Genomic DNA, 16,458 nt, shown 5'->3' on the forward strand with positions numbered 1-16,458 from the left:
GGTGAAATCTATCATATTTTCATATCTTCTGATACCAGTTTTGTGTTATATTTTGTAGCCTTTGAAAATGACGGAAAGTCGAAACGCCTAAGGTGTTGTTGGAAAAATAAAAGTGTGGTCAAGGCATAAGAAAAGTTATTAAAAATCATGCTTCCCGCGTCGCATATGTGAATGGAACACGAAGAAACCCTAGTAACTAGTACAATATGATGTACCCTCTGCCTTGCACCTCACGGTAGCTTATAGAGTATAGATGTAGATGTGTAACGAGAGTCCGAAGCCATAGGAATACAGAAAATAAATCAACTGCCGACAAGGTATGTGAAACCTTGAACACTAGAATGACCAACAGAGGAAATGGCAGGGGTATGCAGTTTCGGGCTGGTATCGAAAAGGACCCCGTGTGAAGGTTTACGGCCGCTTTCTCAGTCTAAGACGCTTCATCAGAAGTCATACGTTTACTGTCTACCATTTTAGCAGTTTATTTCCAGTTCATCTGTTCTCTCGAATGTCGTACTTGTTTTGAATTCTTCTGATTTCGGATTTATTTTCCAGAATTTGACGGAAGCTTTCCGTAGCTCGTGTTTTCCAGTCGTCTCTTCTTCTTAACCAGGAGGCATGGATTCCAGCTGACAGTGCAAGTACCGATACCCCATTAAAGCTGGCACGTCGTATCATGAAGTAATTGACGCTCAGTGCCGCCAGAGCTATTTAGCAACAAGTTGAAATCAAACTTTGTAACATGGTTCTTTACAGTTGATTAGAAAATGATACTTATATCCTTTCTTATCCACTTTTTTCTAGTACTGCTGATCCCTTCCACTTCAGCAGTAGGTAGGTTTTTGTTTTATCTGGGGCGTTTCACATTGTAAGATAAATAGTTCTGCAAACTTTAGCGGCCGGAATAGGATCCTGTAGTTCACTGCGTCGTATTTAAATAGAAGACATTATTATAGATCATCAAAAGAATTACAAACGCGTCGGGAAATAATAACAGAAACATTATAATCGGCAAACAAGTTATGTCAGATGAGAGTTATCAGTTGCGTTGCGAGATTTATTGCCGAAGATAACGGGTTTCACTTTATTTTTCATCCAATTGTATGGTTTGGTCTGTTTAAGTGCAAGATGTATATTTTAACATCTTACTAATCCAGTGACGTGCTGCTGAGTTGTGTGTTCAAAGCTACAACAATTGCGGCTGTCGCTGCATTTTTCCCCTTCGAGTACCGGCGGAGTGCTAATGTATGGCAACAGCGCAGCCGGGGAAGAACCATTCGTTGTGCAACTGCAGGAGTGGGAAGGCTGACGGAGAGCTGGTAAGTAGTCAGTGTGTATGTTGCATTCGAAGCTTAGTTGAGCAGCGAGCTTTGTCAGTGGTGCAGGGCTTGTTGCGATTAAGTAATTGTAACTATAATGTCGCAGGTGGCTTATACAGCACTACCAATGATTGATAACTTTGTGAACATTTCAACAAATTTAAATGTTAGTGATTACGAGTCTTCGGGTACGCATCTTAGGATTTGTTATCGTGTGCGCTAGTTGCAGCATATTGATGCTTAATGTGTTTAGTAATTTGGTATTTATTTATTTATTTGTAGCCACAACGAGCTCAATGTCGAGCCCAAACATGTTTTCTGCCAGTTCTCCAGATACTCCTGAATCATTTTTGTCACCCATTTTCACTATAAATCAAGAAGACCTTGGTGAGTAACTGTGTTATTAAATTTTAGAACTAATTATATTTGACTGACACTTTGGTATTAAGTATGAAGCCTTCTATTTTATAAAATTGTGAATAGGTTATGTGTCACAGCTGATCTGTGTCTTGGGTTAGCGGATTTATTGTGTATCCTCTGTTTGATATTCTGCTGTCGAAAACAGCTATATCCGAGATAGACAGTAAATAGCAGCAGATCTCTTCTACCAGACAAATTTCAGAACAACTACTTCATCTAGTTGCGAAAAGTTTAAGTGTAGGAAGCGTCTGTCATATTCAGATAGCAATGTCTTGTGTAGAAGTGGTGGTATTTCTTTTATGAAGTGTCTTAAAAGTACGTGGAAGTCTTATTTGTTGTCTCTATTTGAGATAACTAGAATACGAAGAAATAGGTGAGACATCTTGAAGAAGACTCGATTTAACGCTTCTCCCCGTGGCTTTGTTGTGGTACTTCCTAACACTTTGTGATTGTTACTCGAAATTAATTTTTTTTCCCTAAATTTCTATATGCTTACCCCGATTATTTAACGTGTTTGAATCATGCAGACACCTGCTAAAGGCTGATTTATTTTCGTGATCTAGCATAGAAAGTGTTAATTACGCAAAAGGTGTACAGTTGGAGGAACCAAACATATGAGAGACAAAGTATAAATGTAGCCTAAGTTCGTCAGGTATTTGAGTAGATGTCTTTGTTTGTTTGAATGACTGTGTAAGTAGTAGCGTTTTCCTCCATATTTCATACACAAGATTAAAATTTTAATGTTTACAAATTGAGGCAGTATTTCTTACCATAAGATAACCAGCAGCCCTGCCCCAAAATACAGCCAGGCTACTGTAGGCAGGTGCATGCCTTGATGTACTTCACCTGTGTAACATCAGTAATATTTGATTAGTAGCAATGATCAGTGCATGTAATGAGCAGAAAGTTTATTCAAGTTTGGTTTTTCGACATATATTTTTAATACCACTACACACTATGGTATGCAGTATCTTCTGTCTCAAGTAAAGTTGTTGAACTTGGGCTGGTGTATTCTGCAGGATCTGTTACATTACATTAATACTTGTTACATACATTTATAATACGACATTCCATAATTATGTGGACAGTGTCAGTTTAACATAAGTTATCATTACACAACTTAAACATCTAAAAATTATTGAGTAGGAGTAGTTGTCATTCAGAAATCCTTTTACTTTGTTTTTAAATGTTGGTTGGCTATCTGTCGGACTTTTAATGCAGTTTGGCAAATGACCAATGATTTTTGTGGTAGCATAATCCACCCCTTTCTGTGCCAGTCAGATGTAACCCTGAATAGTGAAGATCATCCTTTCTTGTTAGTTTTATTTTTGAATTAGGATGGGTTATTAATGACGAATTTCTTAAGCGAATATATGTATTGCGAAGGTACTGTGAGGATCCAGAGTTCCTTAAATGAATGTCTGCAAGCTATTATTCTGATTACTTGTTTTTGTGCAACGAACAGTTTCTCTCAATGATGAATTACCCCGCAATATGATGCCATATTAAAGCAGTAAATGAAAACAGGAATAGTAGGCTAATTTATTGATAAGTTTATCACTGAAATTTGCAGCAATCCTGATAGCATAAGTAACTGAATGTAACCATTTTAGCAGATCCTCAATGTGTGTCTTCCAATTCAATTTCCCATCGATGTACACGCCCAGAGGTTTTGAATACTCTGCATTAATGGTGTTCCACCATTCACTGTAGAGTTGTATATACTGTGTTTTCTCAAAATTTAGTGAGAGTCCATTTGCAGAGAACCACATGTTAATTTTCTGAAAGAGATTATTTACAAATTCCTCAGCTAATTCTTGTTTATGGAGTGTGATTACTTTACTTCTGTTGTCAGCAAAAAGAACTAGCTTTGCATTTTTATGAATTTAGAATGGCAGGTCATTAACATATGTATTGAGAACAATGTGGGGCACCATTCATGATACCTCCCCAGTTAGAGGACTGCTGATTTTTGCAGTCTGTCTGTACCATTAATTACAACCTACTACATTCTTCCAGTTACTAAACCATTTGTGCATTGTCCCACTCATACCACAACACTTCAGCTTGTCTAGAAGAATTTTTTGACACACACAGTTAAAAGCCATTGAGAGCTCATAAAATATCCCAACAGGTGACGTTCGGTTACTCAGGGCATTTAATATTTAATCAGTGAAAGCATATATAGCATTTTTTTTTGTTGAAGAGCCTTTCTGAAAACTAAATTGACATTTTGTTAACACATTTTTACAAGTAGTGTATGTTAAGCTACTCTGTAAAAGTGTATGCCATATTTACCTGCTCTGCTCAACTTGTACAAACATATATATACTGTTCAGTCAAAAATTAGTAATTAATTTAGACACCAACATCAAGAGTAGCTTTGTGGGTTTCAAATATGTTTAGTGATGGTTATCTTAACAGTTCCACTCTTAATAAACTTACCAGTAAGGTAACAGTATCTCCACTTTATTAAATCTTGGCACTCCTAGTTTTAAGTTTTCCCCCTTTTAAGATGTTGTTGGGGAATGGGGGAGCCAAATCTGTTCTAATGTGGTTACTGTTATGCCATCCACCAGCAGGTTTGTGAGTGCATTTGTGTTTTGTTGCATCCTACACAGATGAACCTGTGACAGACTGGATGTCTCATTGCTCAGCCCATCTAAAAACAAAGGTCCTCTTCCTTTACAGTGTGCTCCCTCCAAGACACAGATAATTTAAATTGTACTTTCATCAAATATGCCCTGTAATGAAATCAACATTACTGTAAATCTTACAACAACTTCCTGGAGTATACAGCGTGCACTGAGGCTGTTACACTTTACTTATTAAGAACACTTATTGTCCCTTAGAGGGATTCCTTGTCCTGTAGTTCCATGCCTGGAAAAAACATGGACGCATAGTGTAAACTAACACTTGCGCGGTGACCGGGGGGAGCGACTTCCAAGCAATTCTAGTAAAGTCACTCCCATCTTCACTTTCATTCGAAAATTGTTATGGAAGGAATGTGAGTTTAAATTGCTGGCGGCTGTGGGACACATGACCCTTATGTGAGTGATACGTTGGAGGGTGTATTATATTCCTAGGTTCACCATTTGAAGCCAGACTTGACTTGGGGTATTTCTGTTGATCCATTGTGGATAAGGGACAGTAGCCGGGCAAATGTTTACCAAGCAAAATCACCAAACATCCATATGTTTTGAGAAGTATTTTATATAGACAGCCAGTTCTGTCATCTCAGGAATGCCGTATTCAGGCCCCTATGCACTCCATGTATAGACAACCTGATATTGCAGTACTTCCATAAATGGAGCCAGTCACCAGCTATGCAAGTATTGGAGGAAATAATATGTTCTCTGTCTCCTCTTGTATACACACTGAATTTTACCAGTAAGCTTCTCATTGATGCACACTGCCTGGTTTTTGTGAATTACTTGTGTGGCTGAGCTACATCAGTCATTCCATTTTACTTATCTTTGGACAGGTACAGTACTTCTACTTTCAGGTAGGCCTATTGGAGAGTTGTGATTGTTTACAGTGTTTTGTTGACTGCAGTTTCATTGAACATTAATGAGTTTTTGTACACATTTATGCACAATGTGTTAATGTTTGTTTCTGTCGAGGGTTAACTGGTAATCTCTTCACCAAGTTAGTATCCTCTGAAGATCTCTATGCATTTTGCTATATTTTCTTGTGTTGCAACTATCTAATATAATGTATCATCTTGCACAAACATTGTCACTCAGTTTTTGACATTATCTGCCAGAATATAGATAATAAGACTGGATGTATTTAGCTTTATTGAGGATCTCCAAAATTTACTGTCACGTATGATGAGTAATCAGCTGTTAACTTTGCTCTTTTGATGTTATCCAGCATTTGAAGTCACCCTCTTCCTTTCCCTCTATTGCATGCAATATTTACAACTCTTTGTTGCAGACAGTTTCTTTGAAGCACATGTCCCAGCCGAGCTGCCTACCGCATTCTCATCATTTCTGCTAGCTATTTTTCCCTCTTAGAAGTACAAACATATCAGTTACCAGTTTCTCTTTTGTCATGAGAAACTCGTCATATATCCTGCTTATAAACTATCTTGGATATGCTTTTGATGACTTTTGCTTTATGATCATTAGGCCTTCGTTCGAGGCATATATCTTCACTTAGTGTCTCATCATCCAATGCTGGAAACGTGTCGCGTGGCTCCCCTGTGATTGACGTTTCACAGAAGCTGTGCTATTGACGCCTGTTATCTTGTTATAATTTGGATTGATGACAAGTTGGAAATGATCGACGCAGTGCTGTATCAGCTTGACACTTTTCCATATTTATTGGGGCAGATAGTATTATAATGATCAGTTTGTCAAGGATAATTTATACAGGTAATTCATCAAATGATAGTTCAAAACTACACTGTACTTGATAGTGGTCAAAATTTTTTCTGCGCTGTTCTAATGCCTACACAACATTAAAAAATTGTTGAACTGTTCACTACATGGTGAAGGACAGAAAATTAATCTCTGACGGACTTTTAATATGAAGATTTTCATGTGTAGGCACTGTATTGTAAATATTTTCTATACCACCACAAGGATACACAGTTCCCACCAAAAATGACTAATATATGTAATTTTGTAGACAGAATGATCAGCAGACTAGCATTTTTGTGTGGTGCAAGTGGGTATTTTTGTGATAAGAAGAATTAGCCTACGTAGGCCTAACTGAATTTGGATATAAGCTCTAGTTACAGAAGGAAGAATATAGAAGACAAGAACTTTCATTATAAATAACTTTCGAAAGAAATGTTTACTGAAGTCAGTAATCAAGGGCTTTTAGGTGAGTTTGCTGCTGCATTCAGAATTTATGTATCAGCTCACTTCAAATTGTGTGTCCATGTATTTGTCCAGCATCTTAAACAACAGATATAGCAACAAAAATAATAAATTTTTTAAAATAAAATTGGATAGATAAAGAATTTACTTGCAACTGTTTATAAATAGTTTTTAATGTTTGTAAACAGTTTGAATGCTAAGCCTCTATAAGCTGTTAGAGAAATATGCCTTGGACTACAGTCTAATTCCATAAAATAAATAAATTACCAAGAATATAAATACTGAGATGGTGTAAACCTGCATTGTGTGATTATCTTTGTTTTATTATTGCACCTTCGCTGATCACTGATGTCCAGTGGTGCAAAAATGAAATAAATTGTTCTCAGTGGTGTATTTACTTGCTCCCTTTTCCTTTCACTCACTAAAGAGTAACATACTACCTGAAAGTGTCTTCTATCTGTGATGAACATCAGTGATTGTATCAGTCTTGCGAGATTTTTAATTGTACAGCAAATTTTGGTAATACTTCTGCTCCGTCTGTCGCTATGTTGAAGCAGCTCCGTCTGTCGCTATGTTGAAGCATGCCTCACATACTGATGTTTTTATCTATTTGCAGGTTTTAATTTGCCATGCCTGGGCCAACCTCATTTGGAAATAGTGGAACAACCCGTTGATAAATTCAGATTTCGATATAAGTCAGAAATGATGGGAACTCACGGGAGCATCTTAGCGAAAAGCTCCGACAAATCCAGGAAAAGAGTTTATCCTACTGTTCGGGTAAGTGTGTAGTATTTAATTTAACATCAGTGAAATTGTGCTTTTGGAAATCTCATAATTGAAATATTTTTTTCAGCTTGGTGTCTTAACTTCATCAGAAACTGAAGTTCGTATTTCTGTTTGTTCCCCTCTGACAGTTTGTATATCTTTGGTATTCTGATACAGCAACATCGGTCCAAATCTGTGACTGTATATCCAGTTTAGGGTAAACGGTATATATTGGACCCCACTGGCACTTTTCAGTACAATGTGGATGTAGACAGTAGGCTTCACTAGCAATCACTTTGTTGCCACAACCTTTATTTGGCTTTCATATTTTTTGGCTTTGCCAGCTCACAACCAGATTGTCAACTTCAAGCCTGACTGAGATCTCAGGCTGCAATACAGATCAGTGTAAAGATTTTTTATATAACAGGTTGTTATTTTGCAAATGTGTCATGCCCTAATAACTAATTTTGATAATGAGTATACAGAATTTTTATCATAAACAACAAAACCCAGAGGTATTAAGGTAAATTATTTTGCTACTTATTGCTAAGCATATTTTATTAGTATATATAAAACATTTAATTTTATATTAGTACTTTGAATATACATTGAAGCACCAAAGAAACTGGTATAGGCATGAATATTCAAATACAGAGATATGTAAACAGGCAGAGTGTGGCACTGCAGTTGGCAACTCCTGTATAAGACAACAAATGTCTGCTACAATGGCAGATTTTAGTGAGTTTGAATGTGGTGTTAAAGTTGGTGCATGCACAAGCGATAGGACACAGCATCTCTCAGGTAGCGATGAAGTGGGGATTTTTCCGAATGACCATTTCACGAGTGTAGCGTGAATATGAGGAATCTGGTAAAGCATAAAATCTCCAATATCGCTGCGGACAAAAAAAATCCTGCAAGTACGGGACCAACGATGACTGAAGAGAATACATAAGTGCAACCCTTCTGCAAATTGCTGCAGATTGCAATGCTGGGCCTTCAACAAGTGTCAGCGTGTGAACCAATCAACAAAACATTATTGACAATTGCTTTCTGAACCAAAGTCCCACTTGTGTGCCCATGATGGCCGCACAACACAAAGCTTCACACATCGCCTGGCCTGTTGACACTGACGTTGTACTGTTGATGACTGGAAACATGTTGCCTGGTCAGACAAGTCTCATTTCAAATTCTTTTGAGCAGATGGACATTGTTGAGTGGATGTGGAGACAACCTCAGAATCCATGGACCCTGCATGTCAGCAGGGGACTGTTCAAGCTGTTGGAGGCTCTGAAATGGTGTGGGATGTTGGCAGTAAGTAAGCATCCTGTCTAATGATCTGCACCCATTCATGTAGGGTCTGAATCAGAGGCTCAGGCAGTTTTGTGACCGTTTAGGATGCAGATTCCTTTGCTTGCACCATGGGGTGGTGGGTTCCCGGGTTCTGCTTAATAGCTCAGGAGTCCACTATACACAGGAGGTGGCTACATGGGTAGCGGGGGCTGTGTGGAAGGGACTGGTCGGTTTTTTTAGGTTAGAGGGTCTCAGGGAACCACAGAAGGGGTGTCCATCAGAAAATGGGCAGTAAGGTAGTCGTAGTAATGATTGGTATTGTCGTAGCTGTGTTGGGAAAGAACCAGAGCTCCAAGTCCTAATAGAAAGCACTGAAGCTGAAATAGTTGTAGGTACAGAGAGTTGGCTAAAGCCGGAAATAAGTTCAGCCGAAATTTTTTCAAACGATCTAACAGTGTTGAAAGGATAGATTAAATAAAGTTGGTGGTGGAGTATTTATTGCTGTCAGATGTAGTTTGCCTTGTAGCGAAATTGAAGTAGATAGTTCATATGAAATAGTATGGGTAGAGGTTATACCTGACAATTGGACTAAACTATTAATTGGATCGTTTTACCAACCCCCGACCCAGAAGACATAGTCGCTGAAGAGTTCAAAGAAAACTTGAGTCTCATTTCAAATAAGTACCCCGCTCATACAATTATAGTCGGTGGTGACTTCAATCTACCCTCGATCTGCTGGAAAAATTATACGTTTAAAACCGGTGGCAGGCATAAAACATAATCCGAAATTGTACTGAATGCTTTCTCAGAAAATTATTTTGAACAATTAGTTCATGAGCTCACTCAAAGTGTAAATGATTGCGAAAGTGTACTTGACCTTTTAGCAACAAATAATCGTGGACAAATAGTGAGTGTTGTGACGAATACAAGGATTAGTGACCATAAGGCAGTTGCTGCTAGGCTGAATACCGTAACACCTACAACCATCAGAAAGAAACGCAAAGTATATCTACTTAAAAAATCTGATAAAAATGCTCTTAACGCCTTTTTAAGAGACAGTCTTCACTCCTTCCAATCTGATGATGTAAGTGTAGAAAAGTTGTGGAACAACAATTGTGTGCGTCACAGGCCGCCGCCCCAAAGTCATCTTTGTCATCATGGCCTTCGCCTGAGAAGCCCTGGGAGTGTATTCATGCTGACTTTGCAGGACCTTTTTTAGGTACTTATTGGCTTCTCGTTACTGACGCCTACTCTAACTTTCCTTTCATTGTCCGTTGCACGTCACCTACCACCACGGCAACCACCAATGCTCTAGCTCGCATTTTCTCTTTGGAAGGCCTTCTCTCTACTCTTGTTACTGATAATAGTCCGCAATTTGCCTCTTCTGATTTTGCGGATTTTTGTGTCCGTCACGGCGTCATTCATGTCACAGCCCCTCCATTCCATCCACAGTCAAACGGTGAGGCTGAACGACTGGTCTGCACATTTAAGGCTCGGATGAGAAAACTCCTGTGTACTTCTGCTTCTGATGCTGCGATTCTCCAATTTCTGGCTTCTTACCGTTTCACCCCCATGGGCGACCACAGCCTAGCTGAGCTCTTACATGGCCGACAGCCCCGCACGCTACTTCATCTTCTGCGACCTTCCACCTCAGGGCCGCGGGTGCCTTCACTTGGCCGATTCACCGGTGGCGACCTTGTATGGGTCCGGGGATATGGCAGGCGGCCGAAATGGAGTCCTGGCCGCATCTTACGACACCGTGGCCGACGCCTGTTTGAAATCCAGACGAACACGGGTGTTGCAGTGTGTCATTCGGACCAGCTTCGGCCTCTTGTGCCGGCAATGCCTGTTCCGGATGCCGCTACCCCACCTTCGGCTCTCCATGACGCTCACAATCCTGGAATCTCTCAATACTCACAACACAGTCCTCTCCCCATCATATCGGTGCCAGCACAAGAACTGATGCCAACAGGAGACCTGCCCTTGCAGGAACCAGATGACCATCATCTGTCGCTCTACTCACCTCCTTCCTGGACGCGGACTCATCGCCCATGTCTCCTGTTATAACAACCGGACTTGCCGCAATGGGCAGATTGGTGTACGGGGCCCCAGCAGATTCGACCCCCACGTCTCCTGTCATCTTGACCTGTTATCATTGGGGACACTTCGTCCGTATGGAAAGCCTCCTCCTCGAGACTTTAACACCTATGGACATTAGCAATCTACAGACCACCTCCATAAAGACCTGTGCAAAAACTTCAAAGGGGGGAAAAGTGTTGTGACTCGCTGATCTTTCAAAGTGCCGCTGCGCAGTTACGCGCGTCCTTTACATCCGCACTTTCTGCCAGCCATGCAGCAGCAGCGCCACCTTAGCGGCCAGCCAGCGGCCGCTAGACTCAGACTCAGTTGTGATTTGACTGTTAAAGTGACACACGTCTTATTCTGTTAACTTGATCTGTGACTTTCAGGTATTGCGTCGTCCTTGAAATATATTTGTTCAACTTGAAGTCATAACACCATTTTCAATAAGCTACCACAAGAATTAAAGTCTTAGCAGTAATCAAAGTGTTTCTAAATCGAAGCTGAAGAGTTTCCTTATGTTTTATTGTTGATTGTAGTTACATCAAGTTGTGGGATTTTTTTTTTTTTTTTGGTTTGTAAACATTTTATTTTATCTGTTAATACTCTTCTGTTGTAATATCATGTACAGACATGTTCCATGACCTCGGAGATTTGCTCTTCAATTTGGTCATATGGTACTTGCATCAGTGCTCTCTGCTACAGAAGTGGTTTGTTTTTTCATAGTAGTGACTTTCATAAATTAATAAGTAGACCTAGGCATGCTTGCCCTGTGAGCGTTCATTTTCGGACAAGTCTTGTGTACGTTATTATGTACGTTAGTAAATTACAAAATCAGCTTAATAACCAAATAATGACTTTACAGCTCTTTTTTGTTGAATACTCTTTAAAATAAATGAAAAATTTATGTCCAATATGATATAACTTTGTTAAATTATGGAGAGCTAGTTTAATTCCAGGTTATTTTCTTTTTTATTTTCTTGCATTGTCAGGTAATATGCCGGAAAAAGCTTATTTGAGGTGTCCAGAAGAAAAATGCAGTGAGTGAATTAGAACATTTTTTTTCCCTAAGGAATTCCAAAAACTTCTTACCTCCTTCGTATGACAGATTCTAGAAATTCCTTTTCTTCCCTGAAAATTTGGCTTTTCTTTTACTAGTTATAACTTACGATAATTTGGATTTGCCGAGTTTTCCTCTGTTTCTATGGATCTACAGAGTTTTGCTTCTTTAGAGGTGGATATACGTCTGTTTATCATGATGTAACAATAAAAAGGCACTTCAAGCTTACCGGGCAGAAGATTTGTAATTAATCTTCACGGGTTTGGCACCGGATGACGTTGTGCATATTCTGTGATAGTTCTTCGGAGCAGCTGTCTGACATTTTCAGATGGTTCAACCTTGCTGGTGGCTAGGTACGTCGGAAAACCCGTTAAGACTATTTACTATAATAAAAAGACACGTTAGTACTGGTACAAAGGAGAAAAGAAAACATTTTGATGACTACAGTAGACAGTAATAACAAAGTATGTAACATTAAACAAAAGTTTGAAAGCTATTAAAATGTCACAGGCTTAAGAGTCCTTTCCTTTCCTGTCCTGTCCCTTCTAAAGTACACTGGCAACTTATTATCCTCCAGGTGAATTTTAGAGACTGTGTCCTCTCGTGCGTTGTTCACAGCAATAACTTAATATTATTGTAGAAAGCAGGAGTTCAGTTTTGTTTCCAAGTCTGCCTGAAATGCGTTTTGATCAGGAAATCAGTGTCCCTCACTTCTGATTCCTTTAAGGCCATTTCAGTTCTGGTAACACTTGGCATCCAGATCAAGTAGGCTCTTTCTTGTCTGCACATCCCTCTTCCTTCACCAGCATGCATTCTGTAGGGCACTTCACATGTTCCAATGCGTTTCCCTGTTAACGTCTGGTGATCACATGGAGCAAATCTGAAGTGCCACTGATTTGGAGGCTTAATGATATCGGCAACTGTATCCTTGCAACATCGATTGTAGACAGCTAATCCTAATTGGAAAACTGTTCTATGATCCTTGAACACTTAATTGTACTCACTTGATGAGGTAATTGTGGCCGTAGACATGAGAACCTTTTCTATTTGACCAAAAATTCAGGCCACAGAAGCAGCAGCTGTCAAGCCAGTCGCCAGCTGGTATCAACCACTGCCGACGATATAGAAGCAGGCCTTACGAATGGTCAAAAATTAACCCACAGAAGGTGTGTCCAGCTCAAGTCTGGCACACACTGCTGGGCAGTGGGAGCAGGACCTATAAATATAGTCGGTTGTGCAGATGACGAGAACCAGCAGAATGCAAATGAAGCCAGCTCCTGTCCAGCACTCCCTCCCAGGCAGTCGGAACATTGGCTTCCGCCCTTCATCGTGGAGGTAGAGGAGGACTACAAAGGATTACTGCAGCACCCCAAACAATTGATGACTGCAATCTTGACTGTAAGGGCTGCAGGCAATTGTACACATACGCTGTTTGCCAGACAATTGCATCGAGTAGTTCTTGAAGGGTTTCTCAAAGTGCACAGACGCTGACTTCCTAAAAGAAGCCCTGGAGGCCATAGGGTGTGGTGTGCACACAGTGACGCATATCAAATCCGACCAGAGAGAGAGAGAGTCACCTTCATTTGTGGTGATCCGACAGAAACCAGTGGAACAAGAAGCTCTTTTCGGTGAAGAGGGTAGCCAACACTCAGGTCACTGTCGAACGTCTACAGAACACGAAAGGCTCAGCCCTACCGTGCTGCTGCTGTGTGGTGGGACATATGCCACGCCACTGTACCCTCCCGAGGCATGCGTGAAAAGTGCGGGTGTACACGCGTGCACAATGGGCTTGTAACCCGTGAAGCGTCCTCCCAAGTGCAAAAATTCCAGTAACCTGCATATTGTGAGCTACTATGACCGTGAAGTATTTAAGGTCACGGTAGCCCTGCAGCGCCTAGTCCCACTCGAAAAGAATGCTGACATTCCTATCGTACATCTGTGCACAGACACCGCCCAGGCCAACTGACTCGTGAAGAACCTGATATGTTAACAGCATTAATTACTGATGGCCCGAGAAACCTTCATCAATAGTTTACGCCGGGAAAGCCTACAGTCACATATAGCATTAATTACTGCTTACAATTTTACTGTTATTGAAGTTCTTGTTATTTCCATCCAGAAAAACAGCATAAAAAGACATGATGATTGAATCTTACCTCTTGCACATTGCTTTGTTCATGTTCCAGTCAGAAGGATAGGCTGATCTTTTATTGCTTTTATCTTTTGGAACTCATTGTACACACATTCCATCATCAACATCCTTGATTATGGAGGTATGATAAAGCATTGCCGATATTCTATCCAACAGAAACACCACAAACGTTCTCCTTGCTGTCATGAGATAATCCAGCCAAGGTAGACACACCAATATGACTAGGTGACAGTGTGGTACTGTCTTTTGTTTCACTGTAGTGTGCAGTAAGGACAACTTGGCAAAATTGGCACACACAAACTCAAAACTAAATGTTAGTGAAGTAGTAATCTAGGAAAGCAGCATTAATTAGGCAAAATACAAAATTAATTCAGAGCAATTTCTTTGCTTGGACAATGACATTTGCTAAGGTTACATAAAGTTCTGCTACTTCTTCATGCAGTGGATTCACTCACTTTCGTTTTGCAACCAGAAGTTCATAATGTCTCTAAGCACTATGAGACTCAACTTCTTAGGTCATCAGTCCCCTAGACTTAGAAATACTTAAACCTAACCTAAGGACATCACACACATTCATGCCTGAGGCAGGATTTGAACCTGCGACCGTAGCAGCAGCATGGTTCCCAACCAGAAGTGGAAACACCAGTTTTTGCAGTTTCACAAGTTGTTATGCTTGTATTTTAAAAAAAAGTAATTAATGGTCAGTTGTTGTTGTTGTTGTTGTCTTCAGTTCTGAGACTGGTTTGATGCAGCTCTCCATGCAATACAGTAAAGCTGTTCGCAGTACCAAAACAGCAAGGCCATTTTGGTTAGTGTTACAGGGCCAGATCAGTCAATCATCCAGACTGTTGCCCTGCAACTACTGATAAGGCTGCTGCCCCTCTTCAGGAACCACACGTTTGTCTGGCCTCTCAACAGATACCCCTCTGTTGTGGTTGCACCTATGGTACGGCTATGTGTATCGTTGAGGCATGCAAGCCTTCCCACCAACGGCAATGTCCATGGTCAGTAGCATGGAGAATAAAATGCTGGCAACATATCATTTTTAGAAAAAGTGGATTTACTGCAGTTTGCTTCTGGATGTCTTTAGAGGATAAACATAAAATTGTACAGCCAATGACCCAAATGTTCTTTCTGTGCTTTCTTCATATTATTTAACAGCTGTAGACCATTACTTACAAAAAAGGTCTATTAATTAATTCTGTTAGTAGTAAATATGTACGTCATTATTTTCAGTTGCAGAACTACAGTGGGGAGGCAATTGTACGTTGCTCGTTGTACACTGCGCACCCTACTGAATATATGCGCACTCCACACACGCACAGGCTCGTTGTTCGTGTTGGAAATGATGACAAGGATGATCCTCATGAATTGAAAGTTAATGCTGCAAATAAATATACAGCAATGTAAGTATACAAAAATTGTATGTTAATGGATTTCAGTGACTTCGGAATTTCTTACACTGTTCCTGGTATCATTCTGAATCTAATCAGTACATAAATGGATGGTCAACAGAAAGCAGATCAGGACACTTCTACTGGCAGTTTAAAAGTGTGCCTCTCTTAGAGAAATTGGCTGATCTAATGATGCCATTATTCCAAACTATTGCATTGTATTTATGAACTATTTGTAATGCCAGTTACCCAGAGTTTTAGAGTTACTACAATGCTATGTGTCGACAAGAAAGTTGATTTTGTTAATATTACACTTTGATTTATGTCACGTAACATGTGCTAGAAAAGCAGACACCACCCACAGTCAAACATTCTCCACACACAGAGGATCCAGGCCCTGAAAACTGTCAGCCAACTCAACCATTGAACTGAAGAGAGAGTTCTCAGCTTTGATAAAATATCTGCCGCTGCACATCTTCATGCAGGACACTCAAGTGAGTCACTAACTGCTGTAACAGGTCTGAAGAACTGGTGCCTGCAAGACCAAAGACCCCCTCATGTACAGTACCATTCAACTTCGGGTATCAGTGTGAAAAAGGCATCTCTAATCTTAGCTGCGGTGAAATCAAATGATGTGATCACCAGTAATGAGGTTGTTGATCACTTACCAGAGATCCCCCCAGGGGGCTCACCACTCTCTGACAGATTCGTGCTTGGCTACCTCGGAGCCTCAAGCCTTTGCAGCATTTTTCCCTTCTGTGCTGTGTGTCTATCTGCTTGCTATTCTTTTTCTCCTCTATTGGGGAACATGTCTGGAGAATTCTTGGGAATGTTCTGCATTCTGTCGCTGACATATGAACAGTCTCACCTTTGTTTTTGGCTCCCTTTTCCTTTCTTTGTTTCCCTTCTCCTCTTGTTCCTCTTTTTCGGTGTTTGAGTTTCCTCTTTTTCTTCTTCCACTCTGTGCGCTCCTGAAGTCCGGCCCATGGGTCTGATGCGTAACATGTGACTGGGTAACGTGTGATTTCCAGCTGTGGGTCGTCAGGTGGAGTTCACACGTACCTCCTGGTACAGGCCAGGCCCAGGGAGGAGTGATTTCCTGAGCTACAACCTTCCCAAATTGCCAATTGGGTCCCTCTTTCAGTTGTTT

The 16,458-nt window shown here is 40.3% G+C and overlaps 1 protein-coding gene across 2 annotated transcripts in view; it reads left to right on the forward strand.

Moving 5' to 3' along the window:
* The first annotated feature begins 1,279 nt into the window (after positions 1–1,279).
* Positions 1,280–16,458, forward strand: part of LOC126093176 (nuclear factor NF-kappa-B p110 subunit) — an 88,808-nt gene continuing 73,629 nt past the window's right edge. The window contains exons 1-4 of one of the 2 annotated variants that reach the window (XM_049908704.1): positions 1,280–1,319; positions 1,602–1,706; positions 7,185–7,345; positions 15,151–15,320. In XM_049908704.1, coding sequence (XP_049764661.1) covers positions 1,616–1,706; positions 7,185–7,345; positions 15,151–15,320 — 422 coding nt within the window. In that variant the 5' untranslated portion in view covers positions 1,280–1,319; positions 1,602–1,615. The other variant, XM_049908703.1, reaches the window with a different exon arrangement.

The sequence above is a fragment of the Schistocerca cancellata genome, chromosome 1 (assembly GCF_023864275.1).
Source record: "Schistocerca cancellata isolate TAMUIC-IGC-003103 chromosome 1, iqSchCanc2.1, whole genome shotgun sequence".
Classification (NCBI taxonomy): Eukaryota; Metazoa; Arthropoda; class Insecta; order Orthoptera; family Acrididae; genus Schistocerca; species Schistocerca cancellata.